Here is a 24,511-nt window from a genome sequence, read left to right as displayed (position 1 = left end):
ACTAATAATAAATATTTAATACATCACAGATTAATATTAAAATTTTCAGAATAAATTCATTCGTTTGCTAAAAGTTTAAAGTGCTTGAAATATTGATCCATAAATATTTAAAATTAGTACATATTAAAAGTATATAAACCCAGCGAAATCACTTAAACATTATTTATAATATAAGTTATAATTATAATTTATTTATAATTTATATTAAGACTTTATGTTGAGTTTAGTATTATTAATACACCTTATTTTTATTGATATTGTTATTTTTATTGTTATTAGTATGTACGATTTGGTAGTTACAGTAGATGTTATAACATAATACAAAGTTGAAATATTGATAATTAAAATTGAAAAAAAAGACATTAAAGGGAAGGGGAAATAAAATACAACAACACATCGAGTTGCAGAGGAGAGTATGTTGATACGTGTATTCTTTGGTACTTAAACACACACGCGGCGAAGCAAGTCGCGACAGTTTTACAGCGCGTTGTAAAACAAACGTAATCCCCCGTCGTGCTACCGTGCTCTCGCTATCTGGACGGTTATTTGCACGTGGGTTGACGCTTCATATGTGGTACAGATGCTTCTTGTATTTTATACTACTGTACTGTGTTACACAAACTTAAACTCTTTAATTCAGCATCTTATTAATACGATTAGTGTCAATCTATTCATTTATTCGTAAGATGTCACATTTTTAATTATTCTCTCTCATATTTATATTAATATTTTAAATTATTGACTACTTTATTCAATAATTCACATTACGATTCCCATTTTCGTAAATTATTGCTAATTAGCTGTTAATTAAGTGTCCGAAAATAATATTTTTGACGTCGAAAAATTAAAATTTCTCCATCTCATTATTTTTTATTGAATTATAAATAAAAATAATTTTAATATTCGATAATTTAAATACTATATATACATTTGATTGAAATTGGTTCAGAGGATTATCAGAGGGATAAGTTGTCAAGATTTATAGGTTCGTGAAATGAAGTAAAAAAAAATAAACTAAAACGTAATAACGTTGAAAAATATATATATAAAGAAATAAAATTAGCGTTTAGTTTGTTTCTTTTCCGAAAATTTATCGCTGAGGATCGTTAAAAGTTTGTTAAAAGCTCCTCGGTTAAGTGATAATTTAGCTAATTGCACTTGCCCATTGCGGGTTTCCATCAGTGTAATCGCCTTCGCCTCATTATTCGCCGCGCGATTAAAGAGAATAACGATCTATTCTATTCCCGCTGTCGCTGTGTTTCACGATTCCAACTACACCGGCATGTACTTTTATTCTTTCTTTTACTCCTAACTACTATTTTTCGCTCTATTACTACTCTGGGATTTCTTTCAAATCTATTTATTTCTTGTATTCCTTTATCTTTATTTTTATTTAAAGACCAAGAGATCAGTCTTCCCAAATCCCCCAGATACGTGCGAAACTCCCGGGATTAAAACTTTTCACGAGCAGCCTTTCCTCTTTTTTATTACTTTATTTATAATTCACACTTTTTCGACCCAATTGTCCTTTTTTTTTTACGCACAATTTAATAATATCTATTTTATACATCATATTAAAATAAAAATATGTTAAAGTATATCAACAAGTATCTTACAAGAAGTGAGAAGAGCTTCCTGTCTGACTACATACATGACAGACCGATAGCCTTCGACGTTACACGACGTCCAGGAATTCGCACGATTAGCATTCTTAAATTTGCATATTGACGGGTTTTGTAAAATGTTATGAATATTTTACGTCTCCCGCAAGCTTATATTATACACATAAGCATATAATATTTCTGATATCCCTAAAAAATATAATATAAAAAAAAAAAGAGACAAGACTGCTCATTTCAAATGCCTCAACATTTTTTTACATATCACAATCGTAATTTCTAATCTAGCTTTCATATATTTTACCATATAAAAAATCATAGATAATTGAAAAATAAACAGTAACTAATAATTAATTAATTATACATGAATAAGATGATTTTTACGCCATATAAAAATAAATTAATGTGCCTATATGTAAGTTATAGTTGTCTAGCAAGTGTTTACATTCCATTTAACAGAATTTAATGTTATCCGAAGCTGATATATCTTGATGGCCTGTTGACGTTTGACGCGAGAGATGATATGTTGTTTCTTATCAAGTTATCGCGATACGGAAAAGATCATTCGAGAAAAATCCTCGCAGTGATAAGGTCGTTTTCATCGAGTTTAGTTGAGGCAAGCTTGTCAAGCGTCAATCCGCTACTCGATGCCGACGGTGGGATCGGGTTAGTTTTGCTTTGCGTCGATAGATGGCGACTTATGCTCTCTTTTCAGGGCTAAGTTGTGATATACTTTATAAAAATTGTAAAATTCAGTTTGATTTTTTTATTAATTATTTGTTTTAAAAATTTGAATCAAATTTCAAAAATAAATTCGTCTAGATAATTAATAAAATTTTTCTTTATTTGATTGAATAAATTAAAAGAATAATTTAGATTGTATAACTCGCGGCAACCAATCAATGTCCTGATTACCGATAGTTACAGAATTTCATTATCGAACCCGTAAAATAGCTATTACTTATAAAAGTTGGATTAATTAATGCGAGGAGTAATATATATGTGTGCAAAGAAGTACGGGAAAAAGAAGAGTCGAGAAAATATATAAGTAGGAATCACGGTCTTTGCGAACTGAAGCTACGGGAAGAAATTTTGTTGGTAAAGATTGGGGAATATTATCGTGTGAATGTATGTAGCTTTTAGAAAGTTGAAAGCGATAATTATTAATGGGACTTTCTTCTTTGTCATTACCGCGGAAATTTAGCTGCCCCGTAAAAGTTGCCAGACTTTGAGATGAATTTTCACGGGAGACTGAACTACTCTGCTCCTTATCCTACAGTTGCCTGTTTACTGATGTTAGAAGTAGTAGTCGTAGTAGTTCTATTCTCAGAAACACCCGGAAATACGTCTCCAGTCGATCGTCTTAGCAGCAGCAGAAACGCTGGACGTCAATTAACGAAACAGGGTGTAATCAAGTTCCGGACTCATTGTGTCAAATTAAAACCTCAGAGATAATCGACCAGCTCTCAAGAGTTACTACTTCACTCACTTTATAGACTTTATACACTCTATTCTTCGGTAAAGTATTATTCTACTATTTTTATATCTGCGATTGATGCACTTTCATCGGATAAAAGGTAAAAAAGTCCCCATTGTTTTCCGATGTTTCAATAGTTGGATGAAATAAAATAGAAAATAATCAAAGAAACTGATGATAAATAATGTTAAAAAATATACAGATAAATTTTGACCAAGCTTTCTATTTTTTATTTTTATACTGATGAAAAAGATTATTCGAATTCAATGTTTGAAATTAAAAAAAAAAGATAAAAATTTAGGATAAAGAGTAGATTGAACTAATCATATGTTATTTATCTTAAATTATTTTAATTTTTTTCAGTCTATAAAATTAAAATTAGACATGATAACATTAACTATTGAAAAAAAATTCAATCAATGTCGTAAATACACATACCAGGAGTAGTGAATCGTAATTTACGTAACTGGTGTAACACTGGGGCACGTGCTTATGAAAGAAAACTGCTGAGAAAAGAAATGGTTGCTGTCAATATCAGTTATATCATCCCAAACAAAATACAAAAATCATCACTACATACAAAACTATTACAAAAAAGCGATGGATTGTCTGTTTAAAAAATAAAGGGGTTGAGCTGACTGATGAAAAGGGTTCGTAAAATGCCCATTGACGTGAGAAGTGACAAAAAAAGTTAATCATTTATATTACATTATATATTATTGTAAATATAAGATGAAAGATGACAAAGGAATCGCGCGTGCCTCGGCGGATGGACGAGTTTCTCATTGGACATTAATTGCACCCAAAGGAATCAACGTCAAGGGGTAAAGGAGTATAGTACAGTAGATCAGAGCTGCGTGCAAAGACCAGAGCCCAGAAACCAGAGAATACAGATATATCGAATAATGAAGAATGAAGAGGAAGTTAAGTTAAGCAGCAAAGACTCTCAAAGGTTGGTCGCACGACCGACGTCAGATTATTCCTCCGCATGACTCTGCATCTTGGTGAGCCGATGTTGGTGCACTCGGGCATGAACGACGTCGATCTGATTTGATTCACGGGATAGGAATAGAAGCTGAGATCAGTACAGGTAGTCTTGGATCTCTTGAAGGACCGGTAGACCCAAGACCAGAGAAAGATGTAATATGTTTATATGTTATATGTTATATATTCGTGGATGTGGATAGAATGTGTGAGTGGAGATAAAGACTCGGAGGTTCTGAGGTTCAGGGCGGAGTAAAGTCCATATACCTGCTGCCGATGGTGACGGTCAGACGCATTCTATTTTAATAATTGTATGAGAAGCTTTTAAAGGCGAAGAGAAGAGTATTGGAGCGACTTCTTAGCTGAGAGCGGGGTCAGGGGCAACAGGGCGGAGAACAGCTCCAAAGCGTCGCCAAGATAATAATAACAGAATAAGAATATCTGAATATCGAGGAATTAGAGGAGCTTAACTGTAGATAGCCTATTATGAACGCAGCAGGCCGCTAGGTTCAGTTTAGAGATCGAAACATGTAGTGGAGTTACATAGAAGACGATATATAGGTATACCAAACTACCTGGGGTGGTAGATAGATACAATATGCATATAGACTAGAGACTAAAGATCAGAGGAATAAAACGCCTTTCTAAATCTAAGATGCTCGTGAAAAAATTTTTTGATATTGTCTGATATGCGCACACAGAAAGAAAAATTTCTTGACTGGAGAACAAAATTCTTGGCTCAAGAAAATTTTCGGGAGCCTGAAGGAAGACCGAAGTTGTATTGGTCGAAGTAAAAATTTTTCTTGACATTCTATTCTTGGTGGAAGTAATTTTTTCTTAATTCAAATTATCATGAATACTTGGTACAATAAATTTTTATATTACATCCAGATTTTTAGATACTTTAGGGAAGCAGCGCCACCTACTTCAGCTGAGAAGAAAATTTTCTTACCTTGAAAAAATTTCTCAAAGCAAGAAAATTTACTTCTATCAAGAACTAAATTTTTCGGAGCAAGAGGGTGAATTTTCTCAAAACAACAAGATTTTTTTGACTTAAATAAATTTTCTTGGATCAAGATACGTATTTCTTAAAGCAAAAGAATTAATTTTGTTGGAAAAAGTGAAATTTCTTGTGTCAAAAAAAAAATTTTTTGTCGTTCAAGAAAATAATTAAGAAGAAAAATATTTTCTTGGCTCAAGTGAACTTTTTTATCTTTGCATGTGTGATTTTTTCATATGACCATATATGTCCTGATATGTCTTGATCAAAATAATTTTTATATCGACATATATGGCCATATCAAGATAAATAAAGATATATCAAGACATATCATGCCATAAATGGTTACATAACAAAATATCAATTCATGCCATATGGCTAATTTCTATATAAATACATACCTTACTAAATATGGGCATCTTAGACAATTTTTTCACGGGTATATAATAAATGTAAAAAACAATTGTTATATGTGTTTAGTAGACACATCTAAAGATTTTTACGATTCCTATTAAGGATTAGCACTGTTGTTGGTCATCGATTTATTATTTTAAAAAGGATCGATCTGAACCGCTACGTGAACCGTGGCGAAGAGTTAACTTGCTGAAAGCCGGCTGTCGATGTTTGACTTGATAACGTCTCACCACGTGTGACCGAGCGCGTCTTGACGTCTCTGGGCTTACTCTGACTGATGTCGCTCGACGAGTAATAGGCTCACTTGTTCATGTCAGTATGGGTGTAGTGCCCGCTGTGATCACCAAGGAAACAAAAGTTTCATTGATTTTATCGGGGCTGTTCTTCTGGCCTTAACTCGAGATCTACATTTCATTTACACGTATGAATCCAGATCGGATTGATTATGATGGAATTAATTGGTGATCAATATCAATGTTTGATATGATGTGGAGGTTCGTACATTGAATAGAGACATAAGATTTTTATAAATTTTTTTCTCGAGTCAAGTTAATTTTTTTCTAAGTAGTCAACAAAAATATATGATATTAAGATTTTCTTTTTATCCAAAAATTGTTTTAGTAAAAATGTTTTTTTGGTGATGATTCTTTTAATATTTTCATTATTTTTGAGTGATAAGCAAATATTTAAAAGAAAAAAAAAAAAGTAAAAAGGCATATAATATTTATTTATCCTTACGGTAATAGAACGGTGATTTATATCTAAAGAAAATCTTTTAAAAAAGCCACGGGTTAATGTTTAGAACAGTAACTTTCAATTTTATCTCTGAAAAATAAAAAAAAAAAAACAGTGTTTGAGTGAATGATTAGAAGCATTGGAGCCGTTTGTGAATAATGGGTTTTCATGACGCATCATATTTTTTGCGCGGCGTCTAAGCAGAGTCTAGAGTCTAGAGTATAGGGTTTACTTGTTAACTGTGAAGGTGTGTAAATATATAATATAACAGTGAAAATTATATATGTATAGTGTATTATGACTGGAAAATTTTCCCCTATCAGAAGTGTAGTGTGTAGTTAATAACTACTGCGTCTAGTCAGGGTAATGTTGCCCACGCCTATTCGTAACTCTTGCACTAAAATTACAATTTTCACTACTGACTAGTATCAAAACTAAACGTTTGACGTCGCTCGTGTGCCAGCTCAAAAACCAGTCTCTCTCTCTCTCCCCTCACATTCTCCAACTTTCTTACTATACTTTCTTCAGGTTATTTTTGGACATCAGGTAGTTGAAAGCTCAAATTTTAGGGATCGTCGACGTGTTTCGGGGGGAAAATTTGTCAACGTTACCGCCCTATTGACTTTTCTTCGTCAGTCATTGTTCGTTTGGGTCCGTAGATAGTTCGTCCGTTCTTCAGACCCAAACGTTTTTCCGGTTCGACACTCGTAGTTGATCTATCGGTGTTAACTCAGTAAAGAAGTGGTCGTGATTTTATTTATTATTTTTTTTTTTGGTGATATTGTGATTTAAGTGATAGTGTGACATCATATTGGTGATAGTGTAGTTTAAGTTTGATAGTTGATATCTTTTATCAATCATTTAGAAGTGCATCTTTCAAGATTTATTTTCTTTTATTGATTTAAAAGCTATTGAGTATGGAACATTGGAAAATGGAACCACCACCACTATCAAGAGATGGAAGCTATGTAAGTCTTATTTTTTTTATTCAAAATTTGAAAAAATTTTTAGATTTGAATGAATACGTTGTGATTTTTTATCACAAAACATAATTTTTAATAAAACAAAATCTACCATAAATCGTACTATTCTTTGATTTATTCAAAGAAATAAATTATTATAAAAATAACTGAAAAATTTCACTCACATTTTTTTAATTTTTCAAAGCTTAATTCTAGCAAAACTATGAATAATAATAAAAAAATATCTCAAGATAGAGAAATATTTGAAAATTATTTATTGTTTAAGAAAATACTTCAAAATAAGTTGAGGTTGGCAATGGCCTGGTCGGCTCGGTGCTCACTTTTCGAAAGAGTGGGACCCGGGTGCGATCCCAGCATGCACCAATATTTTTCAGTGATTATAATTAAAAATATGTGTGTTACGTTACGTTGCCAGCCTCTGGAAGTGGCAGAGATAGCCGGGTGGCAGAAGTCAGAGTTGGGCGATCACACATTTTAAGCAACAACTTGAATGGGTGACCACTCTAAGCGTTGGCTAGCGCGAGAGATCTCTGCACACTAGGAGAAGGGCCTAATGCTCCAGTGGTCGATAAAGAAGAGTTTCTTATCAATCACTCTAGACTTAACCCAGCTCCGACTGTACTAACATGGGTTTTCTCTGTGGTTTTCCCATGTTACTGTTCCAATAGCCGGGTGGTGAGGATCAGGGCAAATGCGGTACAGAAGGTACAAGTCGGTCCACAGCCGCAATGATAAGGCAGAATTAACTAAGCAGAATATTACGCCTGTACACTAGAAATCCGTATAATAAATAATACTTCAAAATAAGTTGTAAATTTTTGCTATTTTATAATCATAGCTTATTTTCATAAATTCATAGAATTTTTCAATTACAAATCTTTTAATATCTTATTAAATAAATTATATTTGATTAAAATAATCTCTCCTGATTATCGATTATAGAATCAAGTTAATAAACTCACGACTTTTCAAAAATAAATTAGTAAGTTTATTAACTAAAAGTAATAATAAAAATTTAAGTCTTAATACAAAGTTGTAAGGTAATAAAATGTAAGAAATATGTGATAATTCCCGGTTCTTATAATCACAAAAAAAAACTTTAATCTAAGGTAGGCAATGCATTAGCTGATAGGTCAAGAATATCGACGCCACGCTTAGAGTTTAGCGTTCGATTGATAGCGACCTAACCTCAGACGCGTGTCAGCAAAAAACTCCACTTATTTTGTTGTTAAAAAAACAATACCACCAAAAAAGATATTTATTCTCTCTGCACACAACTGATATACACATTTGTGTATCAATACGTACTTGGAGCACTAGACTCTCGCTGAGATTCGTGAATGCGAGTGGGATTGACAGTAATAATTCACATGAACGAAAAGAATCGGTATCGAAAATCGCTGATCCACAGTATCAGCGGGAAAAGTATACTCGACGTGCTTTTCCTCTTTTCTGCTTTCTCTTTTCAGCTATCACTCTCGTTCTCTCTTGCGCTCTCAGCTTTTCGTGAGTCTCCTCTCTCGGTTGGCTCTTGTATGGTCAGTTGGTTGGCGTGGGCACGATAAGCGCCGCGCCATAACTCTCTCTCACCCTTCACCCTCTCTTTCTCTTTCTCTTTCTCACTTACACTCTCTCAGCTCAGCTCACCACCCTCTTCCATCCACGCCGCTATAATTACGGGGGTGTGTGTACCTATACCGCGGATACTACTCTGCACATGAGCTACCTATCGATGCCTCGCAACTCGCAACTGTTGTGTTATAGTATGTTGGCCACCGTGTACTTACAATCAAATTCAAAATCATCACGCTAATCAGTCCACTTTTATTACCTCTGGATCACATTTTTACTTTAAAAAATTTAATAAATATATACAATAACAAAAAAAAATTTTATATAAATTTTTGCACTAAAAATGAATCAGAAAAAGTACCATTTCTAAATTGCAATAAATAAAGTTAAAATAATTTATTATTTTTATCTTAAAAAAACAATTCTTCAAATAATTATCAAACAAAAATATATTTTTAATTTTTTAAATTTAACTTTTGAGTTTAAAAATTTTATTTGACTTATTTGTCAGCTAAAATTTAAAATGTTAAAGTGTTAAAATTTTTAAAAAAAAGTTCAATATTTTTATTATAAAAAAAATTCAGAGTTTTACAGATTTAATTTTTAGTTTTTTGTTTAACTTAAACATTTTTTAATAAACATCTTACAAAGAGTAAAAACAACATAAACTTTCCAACACAAAATTTCAGTTGATTTTATTAATTAAAAAAATTACTTTGCTTATAAAAGTGCTCATCGCGCGGATGGATATTCAGATTTACCAATTTTTTATTAAAACAACCAATGACTTTATACCTGAATCTTAATGCTTGTATATACACATACACATACATATATAGAAGCAGTGGTCTCCCTGAACAAGGCGTCGGATAACGACGTCAGTTATACTCCGTAATGGGACGTCTCAGGAATGTTTTTCTTCTACACATTTTGAATGGTTGAACCGACCGGGCGCATTTGCATCACTAATGAACGAGGACTACGAGCCATCCAACTGGGTTTATGATATCGAGCCAATGGCACATTTAGATGCCCATCATCATCATCGAAATCAAATTATATCGTTATGATTATTTGTAACCATCAACGGGTTTACCGTAACATCCAACATTAAACCGGATTCTATAAGTTTAACATTGAGCCGCGTTTATTAAAATTAAAATTAAAATTAATACCTACAGAAAAACTTATTTTTCTCAAATAATAGTACTTAATTTAAATTATAGTTATTTATAATTATTATTACGGTTAATTAACCTTTATTTTCCTTGTCTCCGACCCTTTTTATCTCTTTTCATCTGTTAGAAGAAAAAAAAAAGTTATTTTCGTTGTACTATTATTTTCCACCGTAATCATCCAGCAACACCCGGGCAGATGATGCATCTACGTCTTTATACTACACAATCTCGGTCTAAAACCGTCGGACTTTTTAAAAATAAAAAAGATGTATAGATATAACATAATATAAATACATAAATAAAAAAAGATTCTACGAAGGTGATACTGTAGACCGCAACCCCTCTATAAAATACCGCCTCACACGCAACCCAACCTGTCAATCATCCACGGACTTTAGTCACCGTGGAATTTTCTTCAGAGATTTACTCAACAAAAGCTCTACCATTTATTCTTATACTATGCCTTACATATTATATTATATTTTTACAAAGATTCCACAGCTTTACATACATGACCTACCGACTAATAGTCCGATAATCCGACTAGGCTCTTAATGTTATTTCTATAAATATAATTTTTCACTTTACATTAATAATATTTTTACACAAATTCCGCTTCAACATTGCTGTATTTCTTTTTAGTTCGTAGAAAAAAAAATTATAATATTATTAAATTATTGAGTACGGGCTCGCGACTTGCTCTGTACGGTGTCGCCACCTCGGGACGACCAACCTTATCTCCGCACAATATTCAAGCGATTGCTGTTATGTACTGAGTATTTAATTCAAAGAAAGCTAATGTGATCAAAGTCTGTTTGTCTGTATGTTGTGTATGTATTATAATATAATAGTACATTTTATATTTGAGTATTTCTACACTTTAACAGACAATATAACTAAGCATAGCACATTTATTCTAAAATTTAACATCTGGATTCATACATAATATATATACATTTATACAAATAAAATCAATCATTATATTTCAACGCATGTCATACCCGATTAATTTATAAGTCTCACAAAAGATTTTAATTTTTTATGTTTGATAGTAACAATTATCATTATTCGTGGCTAATGATACCAACTGCTATCAATTTGCCGATAAAAATTCATTTTTTTTTTAAATATAACTTGTTTTTTTCATCAATATTCGTACATTAATTGGACAAGTATTGAAAAGAAAATTTTATGAAAATTAATTGAAGCTTAATAATTTTTGGTTAAATAACAATATTGAAATTTTTTATTCAATTAATTAAATAATGAAGTGTTTGACATAATTATTTTTAGGCATTGTGAATTACGCAGCAAAAAATTTAAATCATTGCGTAAAAGAAATATTGTGTTAAATTTTTTTATTTTTAAATAGTTAGATGAAATTTTTGATGCAACTTTTCTTAGTAGAATAACACAATGATAAAAAAATTAAGTTGAAACAAAAAAATTTTTTCGCTTTAAAACTTCTCTTAAATCAAGTAAATTTTTCTATCCTCACAGAAAATTTCTTACTTTACATAAAAAGCAAAAATTCTTCGGTAGAACACTAACCTTATCTCATAAAAATATTTAAGATAACAAAAATTCTTTTGGCGTAGCCAAAAAATTTTCTTCTTATTCAAAAACAACTTATGGGTATTCCAAAAATTTTTTTTGTTCGAGTGAATCTTTTATTTCTGCACTGATAAAAAAATTGACTTGATTCAAGAGCCAAACTCTTGAACCAAGAATTCCATTTTGAAGAAAATGATTTTCTTGAGTCAATAATTTATTCTTTTGACTCAAGAAAATCATTTTCTTCAGAATGGAATTCTTGGTTCAAGAGTTTGGCTCTTGAGTCAAGTCAATTTTTTCATCAGTGTGTGTACATAAATTGTAAAATGTAAAAAAACAATTTTGAGCCTTATATGCATCACCCTAGCAATTTTTCATCTACTCAACTGTTTATTTTTCTCCAAGAACATATTACAGTGTAATCGTTAAGTTTGATTGCTCACAATTTATGAGCGAATATTGAGCATCTGGATGTAGACGGAAAGGATTGTCTCAGCTGAGACGAGCGATGTCTGGAGTATTAGGCATACATAGCATCGCACTATCAGTGAGAGACAATGACAATGAGCATGAGGCTGGGATTGAGAGAAAGACGAAGCAAAGCAAATCGAGAGAGAGAGGAGAGAGGAGAGTTTCAGCTGAAGCAGCATCAGCAGCAGCATCAAGAGAGGGCTCAGCTGTTTCGGGGTCTAGGCTTTACGGTAGGTGCGCGCATGTCGACCGTAAGGGTGGCTTAATGGGGCGCGGATGTGTGCTCCTGGGGGTGTCGCATTCACCGACGGTGATCGATCACGGGACATCCACCCTTGGCGTCCGTTATAATAGCCAAGCTCCTATCCGACGTATAGACGACGACAACGACTATAACGTTCTCCTTGAAATACTACTACGCTCCGCACATTACACATTGCATGGATGTATGCTAGCACAAAACGCAATCCACTTTCCTTTACGCCTACTCGGGTCTGTACGCGCATATCTATCAGTTTGCCACTTGGCAGTTCTCTTCTCTTCTCTTTTCTTCTCTTCTCATCACAGCTCTACTCGTCTAAATATAATGTTATTATTCAACGCGCTTCAATCGCAATAATATTTTTAAACCATTGATATGTCTTCAGACACAAAAGCTTCATTATTCTCCGGATAGTGTATATCCACTGGAAATATTAGTAAGAACAGAAATAAAACTGCGTAGTACTAGCAATAGTAAAAATATTAAATAATAAGAATGAAAGTGAAAATCCACTGAAAATAAATCAATTGATTCAATAAAAATATTCTTTCCAAATTGTCACTCTCGTTATGAAATATTCAGTTTGAATTAATTCAAGAAATTCATGGTTTGAATCAAATGTATAAACTATTAGATGAAGAGCAAATATTGTTTATTCAAGAATTTTAATTTTAAATGGAGCACTTTACTAATTCCCATGTAAAATAATTTATGTTTCGCACAAGAACTTTGTTCTATTGAACACTAAAAAAAAAAAAATTAAATTTGATTCAAGAGAAAGTTTTTGCATGTAAAAATTACTCAAATCGAGAAAAAGTGTCAGTTGAAAAATTTTTTTCTTGAATCAAGTATTTTTTTTTTTCTAATGTGTGAATGTAAAGAAGCTCGTGTCCCTAATAAAAGTTGTTGCAGATGAGTATATTGTTGGTATATTTATAGTGTAGAGTCTCTCGGATCGTCGGGCAATCGACAACCGCCTAAAATGTAATTTCACGCGACTGATTAAGGACGTGGTAACGAGCGAGCCGTGAAATTCACGAATTCTCGCGGCGTTATATCGATTCGCCTGGTGATAATGTTTCAGAGTTGAGCGATGTTACAAAGGCGTTTATAACAATCATGGGAAATTCTGGCTATCGACTCGACTTTGCATGAACAAATATATAAATATAAATACAAATATTAATTTAATCTCCAGCGGTCTTGAAAATTAAGGTCGTAAAAAAATATTCGTTCCATTTATCCACGGAGCAATTATTCATAAAAGCTAGAGTTGTGTCTGTTGAAATTCCAATCAACACAAAACCATCCGGTTTGTTTTCTTTCTCACGCTCGCATCTTTAAATATTATTATTATTGTTATTATTCTATACTGATTTGAATGTTGAATATTTTTTTTTTAAACTATAATAACAATTAGAACAGTCGTCTATTTCAATTCAATATTCAAATCAGCCGATTTTACTAGATAGTAAGCGTTTACTTTATTCATGCATATTAATATAACTGTAACACACATTTTAGTTGAAATAAAATTTACAGATCGCTTCGAAGCCTTTTAATTGGCTCACAAGTGGTTTTTAATAGAAAAAAATAATGATACTGAGAGTTAATACACCAGCATTGGCTATATACGGAATACGGGAGGAAAAATAACAACTATTCGTGTGGTCGCGCTCGTTAGCTTCTGAAACACCCTTATATATAATTTATATAAATATAAATGTAAAAAAATGAAATTAAATATTATTTTTCTTGCTGGCATGTGAGTCAAACCTAGAAAATATTTTTCAGCAGTAAGGAGTAATTATTTCCCAAATAATAATCAGCTGTGAAAAATAAATTTACTGAAAGTAATTTGAATAAACATAAAAATAATTAGGAAAATTTTTGGACAAAGAAACTCGAGGAATTTTAAAATTCAAAATGGGCATTAGCCATTATACAGTAACTTTTGATTTTAGTATCATTGTCATTGACAAAACATGCTGGAGGTTATTAAAGGATTAAGATTGTCTTAAAAGATAATAAATATCGATAATAGTAGAAAATATGACTCATGAATAATATTTAAATGAATTATAAATTACGCCCCTTGGGATTCTGACTTTTGAGTTAAACATTAAACCGAAAAAAGGTTTAAGAGCTACTTATTCATTACAAATAACTTTAAAGTTTCATTTCTTTTGTGCATTATATTTACTTAGTTGTGTGTATATTGTATACGGTAAAGCATTATATCTGTGATTTATAACGTAATAACAGGGTGCTGTATTTGTTCTTAGGTAGCTGAGTAGATGACCCTTCTCTCCTTATTCTATTTCTCAGTCTGTAGGCCTTGGTTCACTAAAATCTGTCCAACAAAAGTTTGTATACATCAGGTAGAGCGTTGAGCGTACCCCAATAAGGCTATGGTCGTTCAAAGTTAAGCCTAAAGTTAAGCTTGCTAATTACAAGTCAAAACGTGTTTCATTGTCAACCTAGTGCATTTTATCTGCTCAAAATACCCACACTAAAATAGTCAACTAAACTTGTTATGTCAAACATAATTAACTATTTTCCCAAAAGTACATAGATTACACCCATCTAATGTCCTATGTTATGACTTAAGACTCCGACCATAACTAGGTCACTTGCTGGTTAATTATTTCCCCAAATGCTCTACTTAAGTGCCAGTGATTGTCACCTTCGACTTACAATTATCCATTGTTGGGCTCAAATAATTGGTGCATAAATAATGCAGAAGGTGTTTGTAAATGATGAGTCTGACAATGTTCCTTCAGTAGTAAACCAGAGCAGACTTTGTGTTAGATTACTATAACCATAACTATAACTTTATATTTGTATGCTCATATAATATGTTGGTTTAGTATTTCTGCCCGGATATTGAGGAACGTAACTCAAAGCCCCTTTGCTCCCTAGGAGCTGGCGGGGTGCCTTATTCGGGTGACTAGCAGGACTATTATTCACCCGAAACCCGAATACCATTCAAAGTTCAAAATCGCATGTTCGCGACCCAATTCTCTCGCCTATATCCCGTCCAATCACCGAACCTGCAATACAAGATATAAGGTACTTATAAGTAAGCGATTTTCACCAAGATCGAATCAGCTGTTTTAATGTTCCAGTGCATCTACATACGGCTGATGCTAAAGTAATATATAATATCTGTTACACAGTGTAACATAATGAAGATTGAATGGTAAGAGGTAAGAGGTTATTGTTATGGATTATATTATATTATGTGATATTTATGTATAGATGAATATATATAATAGATTATAATATGTATAACATAACGAAGAACCCCATGTAAGACAGACAAAGTGAATTAGAGCAACACTTGGATTAATCTATGTAGACAGTCTGTCATGTACTGACATGGAATATTACAAACGTGTAAGATGTTCCTGTATATTAAAGAAGACATTATACACGGGAAATTATGAGACTCATCCAGTTGTCCGTCGGATAAGTCTGAACCCTTCTACACCTTTCACTCTTCAAAAATAAATATTTATAAAAATGATGATTTAAAAAAAGAGTTTGGCTCAGCTAAAAAAAAACTTTGGCATGATTTTGTTTCCAAAACTGGAATAAGCTCGGAAAAGCAAAAAGTGGAAAGTGAACGGCGGCGGATTTTGCCCGAGCGGGAAAAGATGTACCCGAGATGAGAGCGCCGGAGCAAAATCGGAGCCGAGTAAAAGCAAGCTCACAATCAGTTTGGCTGGTAGCGCGCGCGAACCGTGAGTACTATGCACAACCAACAGACTGGTAGAGGGAGAACCCGGGAGAGAGTGGCGAGAGATACGAAAGCTCGGGTGGGGGATACCGGATCGAGGAGCGAGAGATCTTGATTCCTCGAACCGCGAGTCGGAGAAGGACACGAGCTTGCAGAGAAAGAGAGGGAGAATAGAAAGGATGAGTTTGTGTGTGTGTAGCGATGGCGGAGGTACTGTTAATGCCGAGTGCGGCCGTACATGGCGCTAGTCGCATTTGGGCGGATTGAATGCGGATTGGTTGGCCAAAGGGGGCGGGGCATCTGGACCTCCCACTCTCTTGCGGAGTGTCCGCGGTGATTGACAGTTGGCGAACGACTGCGGACCGCGCAGGATCTAAACGCTAGGCGCTTCCACGCTCGCTCGCTTCTTCGGTTGCTCGACGGCGTACGGTCGCACGCCCGGTGTTAATACTTTTTATCACTGAAAACGTTACACGCGGCATTTTTAATCTATTGTTGTTGTACTGAGCTTGAAATACACCCACTGTTAATTACCATCCGCATTGTTTACTGTTTTAACTGTTTGCTTCACTGTTTTGGAGCCGTCAATAAAAGTTCGGAAAAGGAAATAAATATATATTTCTACGGCTATTTTGCCAACAGTTTTGTTTTTAAGTTAACAGTAACACGTAACGCATTTGAATAAACGCGCGCCAATCGGAGTGGTAAGAAGCGCTCAGTTTTAAAATCAACAGTTATATTTCCCGCGTTTTCAGATTTCAAAGTGTCTCGTTTTCGCGCGCGAATTTCGAGAACTCCAAGATATTATAAGTGTGTGTTGATTTTGGTTTTTGAAGAGTTTTCTATATTTGGTAGACAAGATTATTATTGAGACAATAAAATCCTCCAGATAAAGTCCTGGATATTCGCATACATACATACATATTTATATATATTTGTGTGTATACGTATATATATTATCAGCAGCCCCGCGTGCTCAACCGGCTACTTAAAGCCAAGGAGTATTATTCCCCCACCATTGCAGCACTACTATCGACAACGACCTCAGCCCCCCTCAGAAAAGTTAGTTGTTACACATCACGGATCCGAGGATGTATAATAACTCGTGCACAGTGACATCGTGATCTTTGTATTATATATTTGGTGATGAATGAGTGAATAAATATATTTCCTCGCGTTTAATTATTTTTATTATTATTATTATCATTATTAATTATTATTATTATTGATATTTTTATTATTATTGTCATTTTAATTATTATTATCTTTATTATTATTATCATTATAATATTTATATTTATATTGTTGTTGTTTTTTAATTTGAGCAAGCCAACACTGTTGAGCTTGTCAATAAGTTTGACAGGTAATAAATATTTATATAAATTAATAAATAATAAATATACAAGTACGGTGATAAGTAGTGCGCGGGACAAACGTTTAACGTGTGATTTGTTAAATGGAGTATCTCTCAAACGGTCCAAAGCAATAAAATAATATTACCATCCACAACATCAAGCATCTGATGGTGTCGATAAAATTATTTATTAATTAATTGATAATTATTGAGTTTTAATTTTGATCTGTCAGTGAAACAAAGTGACAGGTGTGTTGATGCGTGAAACTGAGCTCCATTTACGCTAATAAAGATTATTTATTTATTTGGAAATTCGGAAGAAATTATTTGAAGTGGTAAGGATGAGACACCACGGGAATACTGTCGATAGTAAGTGTTCGACGCACTGCTGACGTCGGCGGCCCTATCAGCCGTCAGATTAAAAGGTCAACCATTGTTTTTGACAAGCTTTGAGTCAACTAGTCGAGTGTTGCTGCCCGGAGGAGGGCGGGATCGCGCGGAATATCTGCCGCGAGGATCTCACTATCCTGATAAATCATTTCTCTGCTGGTCATCAGTATCCAGTGATTGGCTGGCCGAATATCATTATCGGCTTGCTGAGATATCAGTAAAAGCGCGTTTCGTTGCTAGACATTGTTATTTATCACGTGGGAATTTTACTCGTTTGGAGTACTTGTTACTAGACAAAATATTGCGGGAAAATATAAGAGAGTAGTGTGCAGGGAGTGTGAAGTGTGAAGTGGAACTCGTCTTTTATTGTGAGAAAATATAGCCGCTACGGTGGCTCAGCACGCAGAGTTCCCCGGCGCGGCCAGGGCGTTCATGGCGCAGCCAAGGGTACGTTTCAGTACTTTTATTCTTAGTACTTTTTCAAATTTTAGTCATCAATACATTTTAAGTGTCAGTCAAGAGATTTTTGTCGTTTCAAAAAAATATTTAAGTATTTATTTTATAAATACAATGCGGGTATTTTGCTCCAAAAATTTTTAATGACAAAAGAGAAGCTAAAAAAAATTTTAGTTTGAAAAACTTCAGATCAAAAATTGATAAAATTATGAGTTTAAATAAAAATACTTCAAATTTCAAAGACTTGAAATTAATTTTGGAAATTATTGACTTAAAAAATAATTTTGAACGCTCTAATATCTTCAGTTTTACGTTTGGAGTAATTTGTTACATAAAAAAGATGATAAAATAAAATATGACAAGATATTTTTTATAAAATATTCAGTCATTTATTTTACAAAAAGTGTTTTTCTTCATAAACTTCAAAAAAATATTAGTTAAACAATTAAACTTTTGGTTTTTTTAAATCTACACTCTCAACACTTGATAACTTAATAAAAAAAACAAAAAAAAATCTCTAAATATAAATGCACACTTTATTTAACTTACATAAAAGTTTGTTCATTGAACCGTCGGAAGACTGGATGTCACTTGACAGAACTGCAATTAAAATCAAAATTGTAGCGCTTAAGTATTTATTAAAAACAGATGGTAACAACAATTCGTGTAAATAGTTTGTTGGTATTCTAACAAAATGAAACGTTAAGCGTCGTGTGTTATTATCGTCCTCATATATTAATGTTTTTTTAATGCACGTTGATACGGGCGAGTGAATATGAGTTAATAATAGGAATTACAATGTAGTGTGGTTTAGAACGATTTTTAAATTTTAAAATGCTGTGTTTATACGACAGATTCATTAAAATGTGTTATTAACATTAGTCGTACGTTTTACAAACCGCTAATAAGTACAATGTACATCTTTTATTACATTCAATACTCTGTATTATGTTTTTGGGATTAGGAATTGGTGATATAAATAGTTAAAGTAAATTAAAATGGACAATGGTGCTTACAGACGCACGTGCTTCCGTTTACTGTTGTGAATATGTCAAAAAGAATTACACGCAGATTTTCAATAAGACCCAATCTATAACCATAATCACAATGATAGTCATCAATCATTAATGAGTACATATTTTTTCTAATCGAGAAAATAAAATGAAATAAAAATTATTTTTTATTACTCGCGAATTGAAGATTCTTTTTATTTACGAGGATTATCGAAATACATATCTGATTTAGTGTGCTAATAAAATCTATAGTACGTGTTATGTGTTTAATACACTGATACATTTTTATTATATAGGCAAAGACGAGTGTTGTGATGATAACTTAATATAAAATATAAATAATAATAATCAAATATGTGTGGTGAAAAATAAACTGAAGCGATTATCGACATTTGCGATTCACTGCGCTGGGTACTTCTCATTGTAAGCACGTTTTTACTTTGCAAAATAATTTAATTCTTGAATCGCGTTTTAAAACTTAAACTCTCTGGTCTTTGTTCGTTATACTCTGTCTTCTGTCGATCCTGCGCTCACTTTTATTATTGAGAGTCGCGTTCTGAGTGACGGGAATTTATAAAATATAAGGATAAATTTAATATATATAATATTGTCGAGGGAATACTCGCCGGTCGCTTGCCGTCGCATCGTGAAACCCACTGTCTGATAAAAGTGAACACCAGGTTCTTCGCAGTCGCTTTATTATAAATTTTTTATTTAATTCAATATTTTTTAATAATTTATATTTATTGTAAATAATTATTTATAAAAAATGTGAGAATTAAAATAAATGTAGCAATAAATATAAAAGACTACCGATATATGTATATACTTATAAGTAGACGATGTGAAAAAAGTTATCGTGGTATGTTAAAAAAATACATACATTACATGCTTACATATACATTTATACAGGCATATGTGATAGTATATCAGACATGAGCGTGATAAAAAAATTTACACAAAATTATATTTATCTAAAATCAATGATAAGACTGAATCTTTTATTATTGTCGAGAGAAAGACTGAGGAAATAATAAAGATGAAAATTGTAAATTGTATTTCTATATATTATTATTTTTATTATATTACATTGATTATTGGATATATGTTCGATAAAATTAGTAAACAATAAATTTTACGTCATCAATTACGTGGATTAATCATACAAAAAATATATATGTAATCACTAGAGTCATAGACTAGAATCAATATAAATACATTTATTTACGTTTCGTCAAGTACGTTCATAAATATGAATGAATATTTCTTAGTTTATCTATTATTATCTCAGTGTTTGATGTTTGAAGACAATTATTGGAGCAGCGGACAAAATATTAGTACTAGTGCTAGTGTTAAATAGTAAATTAAAAAAAGGTGATGAAAATTTGGTCTAGTTTGTGAGAGATAATAACCGCGATTAACGAGATCATAAATCAAATGCTGTTGGGACTGAATTTATTGTCGAGTTCGATCGTCATCGCGGGATTCCTATTCTGTCAGAAAATTGTTATTAGTTTTTTTTTTTTCACTTAACTCATGTTTTATTTACGTTTTTTTTTTATTTATTTGTCTATTTATCGGTGCTAAAAATTGATAAGTCCGAAACTATTTTTGAATTTGGAGTGATAAAATTTTATTACAATTTTTTAATGACTATTTAGTCTTTTATGTAGTCATAAATTATCTGGTCATAAAATCACTAAAAATTTTTCCAGTAAAAAGTGAATATTTATTTTCTTTCAAAGAATTAATAAAAAATTTTTTCGTATCACCAAAAGTTTTTAAATTATTTACACTGAATTAAAAAGTGCCAAGTGTAATTTTTTCACCACCAAGAATAATTTTTCACATTACTTAAATGAGTAGAATTTAAATTTCTAAAAGATTGAGATATCAATATTTAAATAAAAAACAAAAAAAATGAGCAAAACATTTTCTCTTTGAAATGAAACTAAAAGATTAATAGTACAGCAGTAAAGTATTTGACACGAGTCATTTGACATTGAAGATTTCACCGCTTAATTTGGAATCCCGTTGGAAAATATCTCAAAACGTTCCATTACATACTTTTATATACCTTCCTATATATAAATAAATAAATAAATAAATATAATACGCTTAACTTGTATTACGTGTATTTGTGGTTTAGTTTCGTGCGTGCGTGTTGTATGATCTCGCGTGTCTGTGGTTTTACAGATTTCTTCTCAGTATTAGAGTCTGAAACCGGGCGAATAGCCATCGAACGAAATGTATGTATACCCTGCGGGATGATCGCCAAAGTTTTTAAAAATTTATTATACATCGCATACCATGCCATACCACACACACTCACACAAATACACACACATTTGTATCCTACTATCCATTAGATGATAATATAAAGCTACAGGAATAGCCGGTGTATCTTGTAGCATAAACTACAGCATCAGCCACGAGAGTTCGATGCACGTGACAGCTCCAAGCTGAGACAACTTCCTTGCACGTTCTTATTCCGCAAATCCAATGTATCAGTATAAGCATGAGTAAGGAAACTTTCGAGTCCCTTTTATTTACTTGCAGTGAAACCATGTCTCTAAGCGTCTTTATACATTACACTACAAATAATGTCCAGTGAAACGTATACCATTGATTCAATCCTAAGCTAAGCTCGTGTCTGTTTTTATTTTTATTATTATAAAGAAGATTAATTTATAATTATTTTACTTTTTGTCAGTGCATTTTAATACTTGAGTATCTTTTAAAAAAATAATTGGTCAAAATTTTTCTCTTAAACTTCAAATTGTCTTCTCTAAACTTTAAAAAAAAAAATCAATCCTCAGTAGAGAAAAATTTTCTTAGCTTAAGAAAAAAAGAATATTTATGAAGACAATAATTATTTTGAGCAAAATATAATTTTTTTTCTTCAAAAAAATTTATTAAAGACTATTCTGATCTTCCTGATTGATTTTTTCGGTTGACAAAAAATTTTTTTTTTTGAGTAATAAATCTTCTTAATAGAAAAATTATCTCTTGTCATTATTAATGAACTTGGAAAATTTCACAGCTTCCGTCGTAGGTCCATTAATTCTTTATATCACTTCAAACATTAAATATACATAAAAAATAAAATATTTTTGCTTCGAATAACATGCTAAATTTTCCAAGGTCTGATAATAATTAAAATTTTCTTTTAATTTTTGTTAAAAAAATATTCAAACATTTACGACAAATACTCTGATGAACTTTCTCGCTCGCTCCAATGGCCAGGCCCCTCTAAAATATTCCACTGCATGTGTAGTGGTGGTGCCAGTTGACTGATATCTCAATGTCAGTGACCATGTGAATTATCTTAGCAGCTATTTATTTTTATTCCGGTATCGAATCTCTCGGAAGACTTTCGGGCTTTTTATTTCAAAAGATTCATCAAATATTTAAAGTTTAAATAAAAATTAACTGCAGACCAACTTTTAGCTTTCATTTGTTAAGTGCAGTCTTCAAAAGAAAATATTTAACGACGATCATGTGTGCATGTGTGTATTATGTACATAACATATACATGTGTGTTATTATCCGTGGTCACGACTATTAGAATCCGGAATGATAATTAGCATCACGCCACCATCAGAATGTTATTCCTGCATCTATGCGTCTATCCGTCAAAAGCTCTTTATGCAAATATGCACATCACATATGTGTATGTATTGCCGCAAGAGACAACCAGCTAACTCGATGCCCGTCTGTGTCCAGACACACAAACTAAACACATATATTACACAATATGTAACGACGAATTGTTCGGTAGTTTGTATCCTGTTTAACCAAAATCCGTTTGCAATCTGAACAATTGACATAATTCAAATAACCATAATTACCGTAACCAATACAATTATTTAAGTTGACGGCCGTCAAACTTATTGTTGCGAAATATTTAACATGTACGTTTTTCTTATACGCTTATTAAATTAATGAATTCATTAATTACTCAATTAATTGGTGCTATAATATTAATTGTATTAATTATATATAATTATTACTTAAGCAGCGATTTCGAAATTTATTGGATGCAGCAAAACGGAAAATTCGTGTTACGTCAGGATATTTTTTGGTGTCTGGCCATCTGTGGGCTTAACAATGATCAGCAGGAAAAAAAAAAGAGTTTTATTTTTCTCGCGTATATAAAATACATATCATTAATTCGGGTGTCGGCTTGTATTAGCAAAGTACAGCGGATACTTTTTGTATGTTATTATTTAACGTGTGACAAGGAGGTAGACGGTTTGATGTCCCATGTGTTGCATCCGTGTGACCCAGTTTGGATCGACATTCACGCTCACATATCACACACAACACTACTATACTATATTACTATATGACGAACTACGGTAATAATAATATCGACTGACTCGAGTGCCGTTTATGAAGAGAGCATATCGTCATTATCATCACCGTCTGTCGCCCCACGAACTTTGCCCCACTATCTGTCTTGCTACTCCAAAAATCGATGCTTAAATAATTATTCATTCAAATCTAAAACTCTTAAAAATAATTTTTTAGTTTAATTAAATATTTTTGATAAATAATAAATAAATATTGGTATAAAAATAATTTCAGTATGATGATGGCGGGCTGCACGGGAATTATCTCGAGGGCGCCGGGGGTGGTGGAGGTGCAGGAATGTACGACCCCCACGGAACCGGCCGAGGGATCTCAAGCCTGCACCACAGCCCCCACATGGGTATGGCAGGAGCACACCCTCAGTACCCGCCACCTCCGCCCCAACCACCTCAGCACGTTCTTGCAGCGGCAACAGCATTAGCTGCCTCGCAAGTGACTGATGTTCACAAACGTGACAAAGACGCCATTTACGGGTAAGTAACATATATGTTAAATATTATATTTTCATGTATATCTTTATTATGTTTCCGTTTGTCATTATTTGATTAATACCTCCGACTGTATAATAAAAAAATAATAATAAATACCGTGCAGTGGTAGCGTGCGTATACCGCCCAATTGCAAGGTACTCGAGTTAACTTCCGACACGAATGCAGAAAACTATAACTATAACTGAGACCATCTCTGCTCTTATTGGCGTACATTATTTCATTGGTATTATTACATATTGCATACTAAATATTACATTTAGTATTTCCCCCTTAATTGTTAGTCGTCCTTTGCAGTCCTTTGTTCGTTTAAACACCCGCTGGTATCAAGATGGAGGAAATAAAATGGCAGTTTGTTTAATTCATTAATCAAGTATTGTAGATCGTACATATTGTATGTCGTATGGGTAAAGTTTAACTATAGTACATACATTACTTACATGAG

General features: G+C 32.7%; 1 protein-coding gene and 1 long non-coding RNA gene across 6 annotated transcripts in view; one reads left to right on the top strand and one right to left on the bottom strand.

Moving 5' to 3' along the window:
• Window positions 1-6,637: 6,637 nt before the first annotated feature.
• LOC123272369 (homeobox protein homothorax) overlaps window positions 6,638-24,511 on the top strand; it is a 295,180-nt gene continuing 277,306 nt past the window's right edge. The window contains exons 1-2 of one of the 5 annotated variants that reach the window (XM_044739107.1): window positions 6,638-7,197; window positions 23,795-24,051. In XM_044739107.1, the coding sequence (XP_044595042.1) occupies window positions 7,147-7,197; window positions 23,795-24,051 (308 nt within the window). In that variant the 5' untranslated portion in view covers window positions 6,638-7,146. Of the gene's footprint in view, window positions 7,198-17,243; window positions 18,183-23,794; window positions 24,052-24,511 lie in introns of those variants that run through there. The other 4 variants (XM_044739097.1, XM_044739088.1, XM_044739123.1 and 1 more) reach the window with 4 other exon arrangements.
• The window catches only part of LOC123272394, a 150,098-nt gene continuing 144,304 nt past the window's right edge, over window positions 18,718-24,511 (bottom strand). Inside the window, exon 10 of the long non-coding RNA XR_006511073.1 lies at window positions 18,718-18,791. This is a non-coding gene — a long non-coding RNA (uncharacterized LOC123272394). The remainder of the gene's footprint in view (window positions 18,792-24,511) is intronic.

This window comes from Cotesia glomerata, linkage group LG1 (genome assembly GCF_020080835.1).
Source record: "Cotesia glomerata isolate CgM1 linkage group LG1, MPM_Cglom_v2.3, whole genome shotgun sequence".
In the NCBI taxonomy this organism is placed as follows: domain Eukaryota; kingdom Metazoa; phylum Arthropoda; class Insecta; order Hymenoptera; family Braconidae; genus Cotesia; species Cotesia glomerata.
This window is presented reverse-complemented; position numbering and strand designations above follow the sequence as displayed.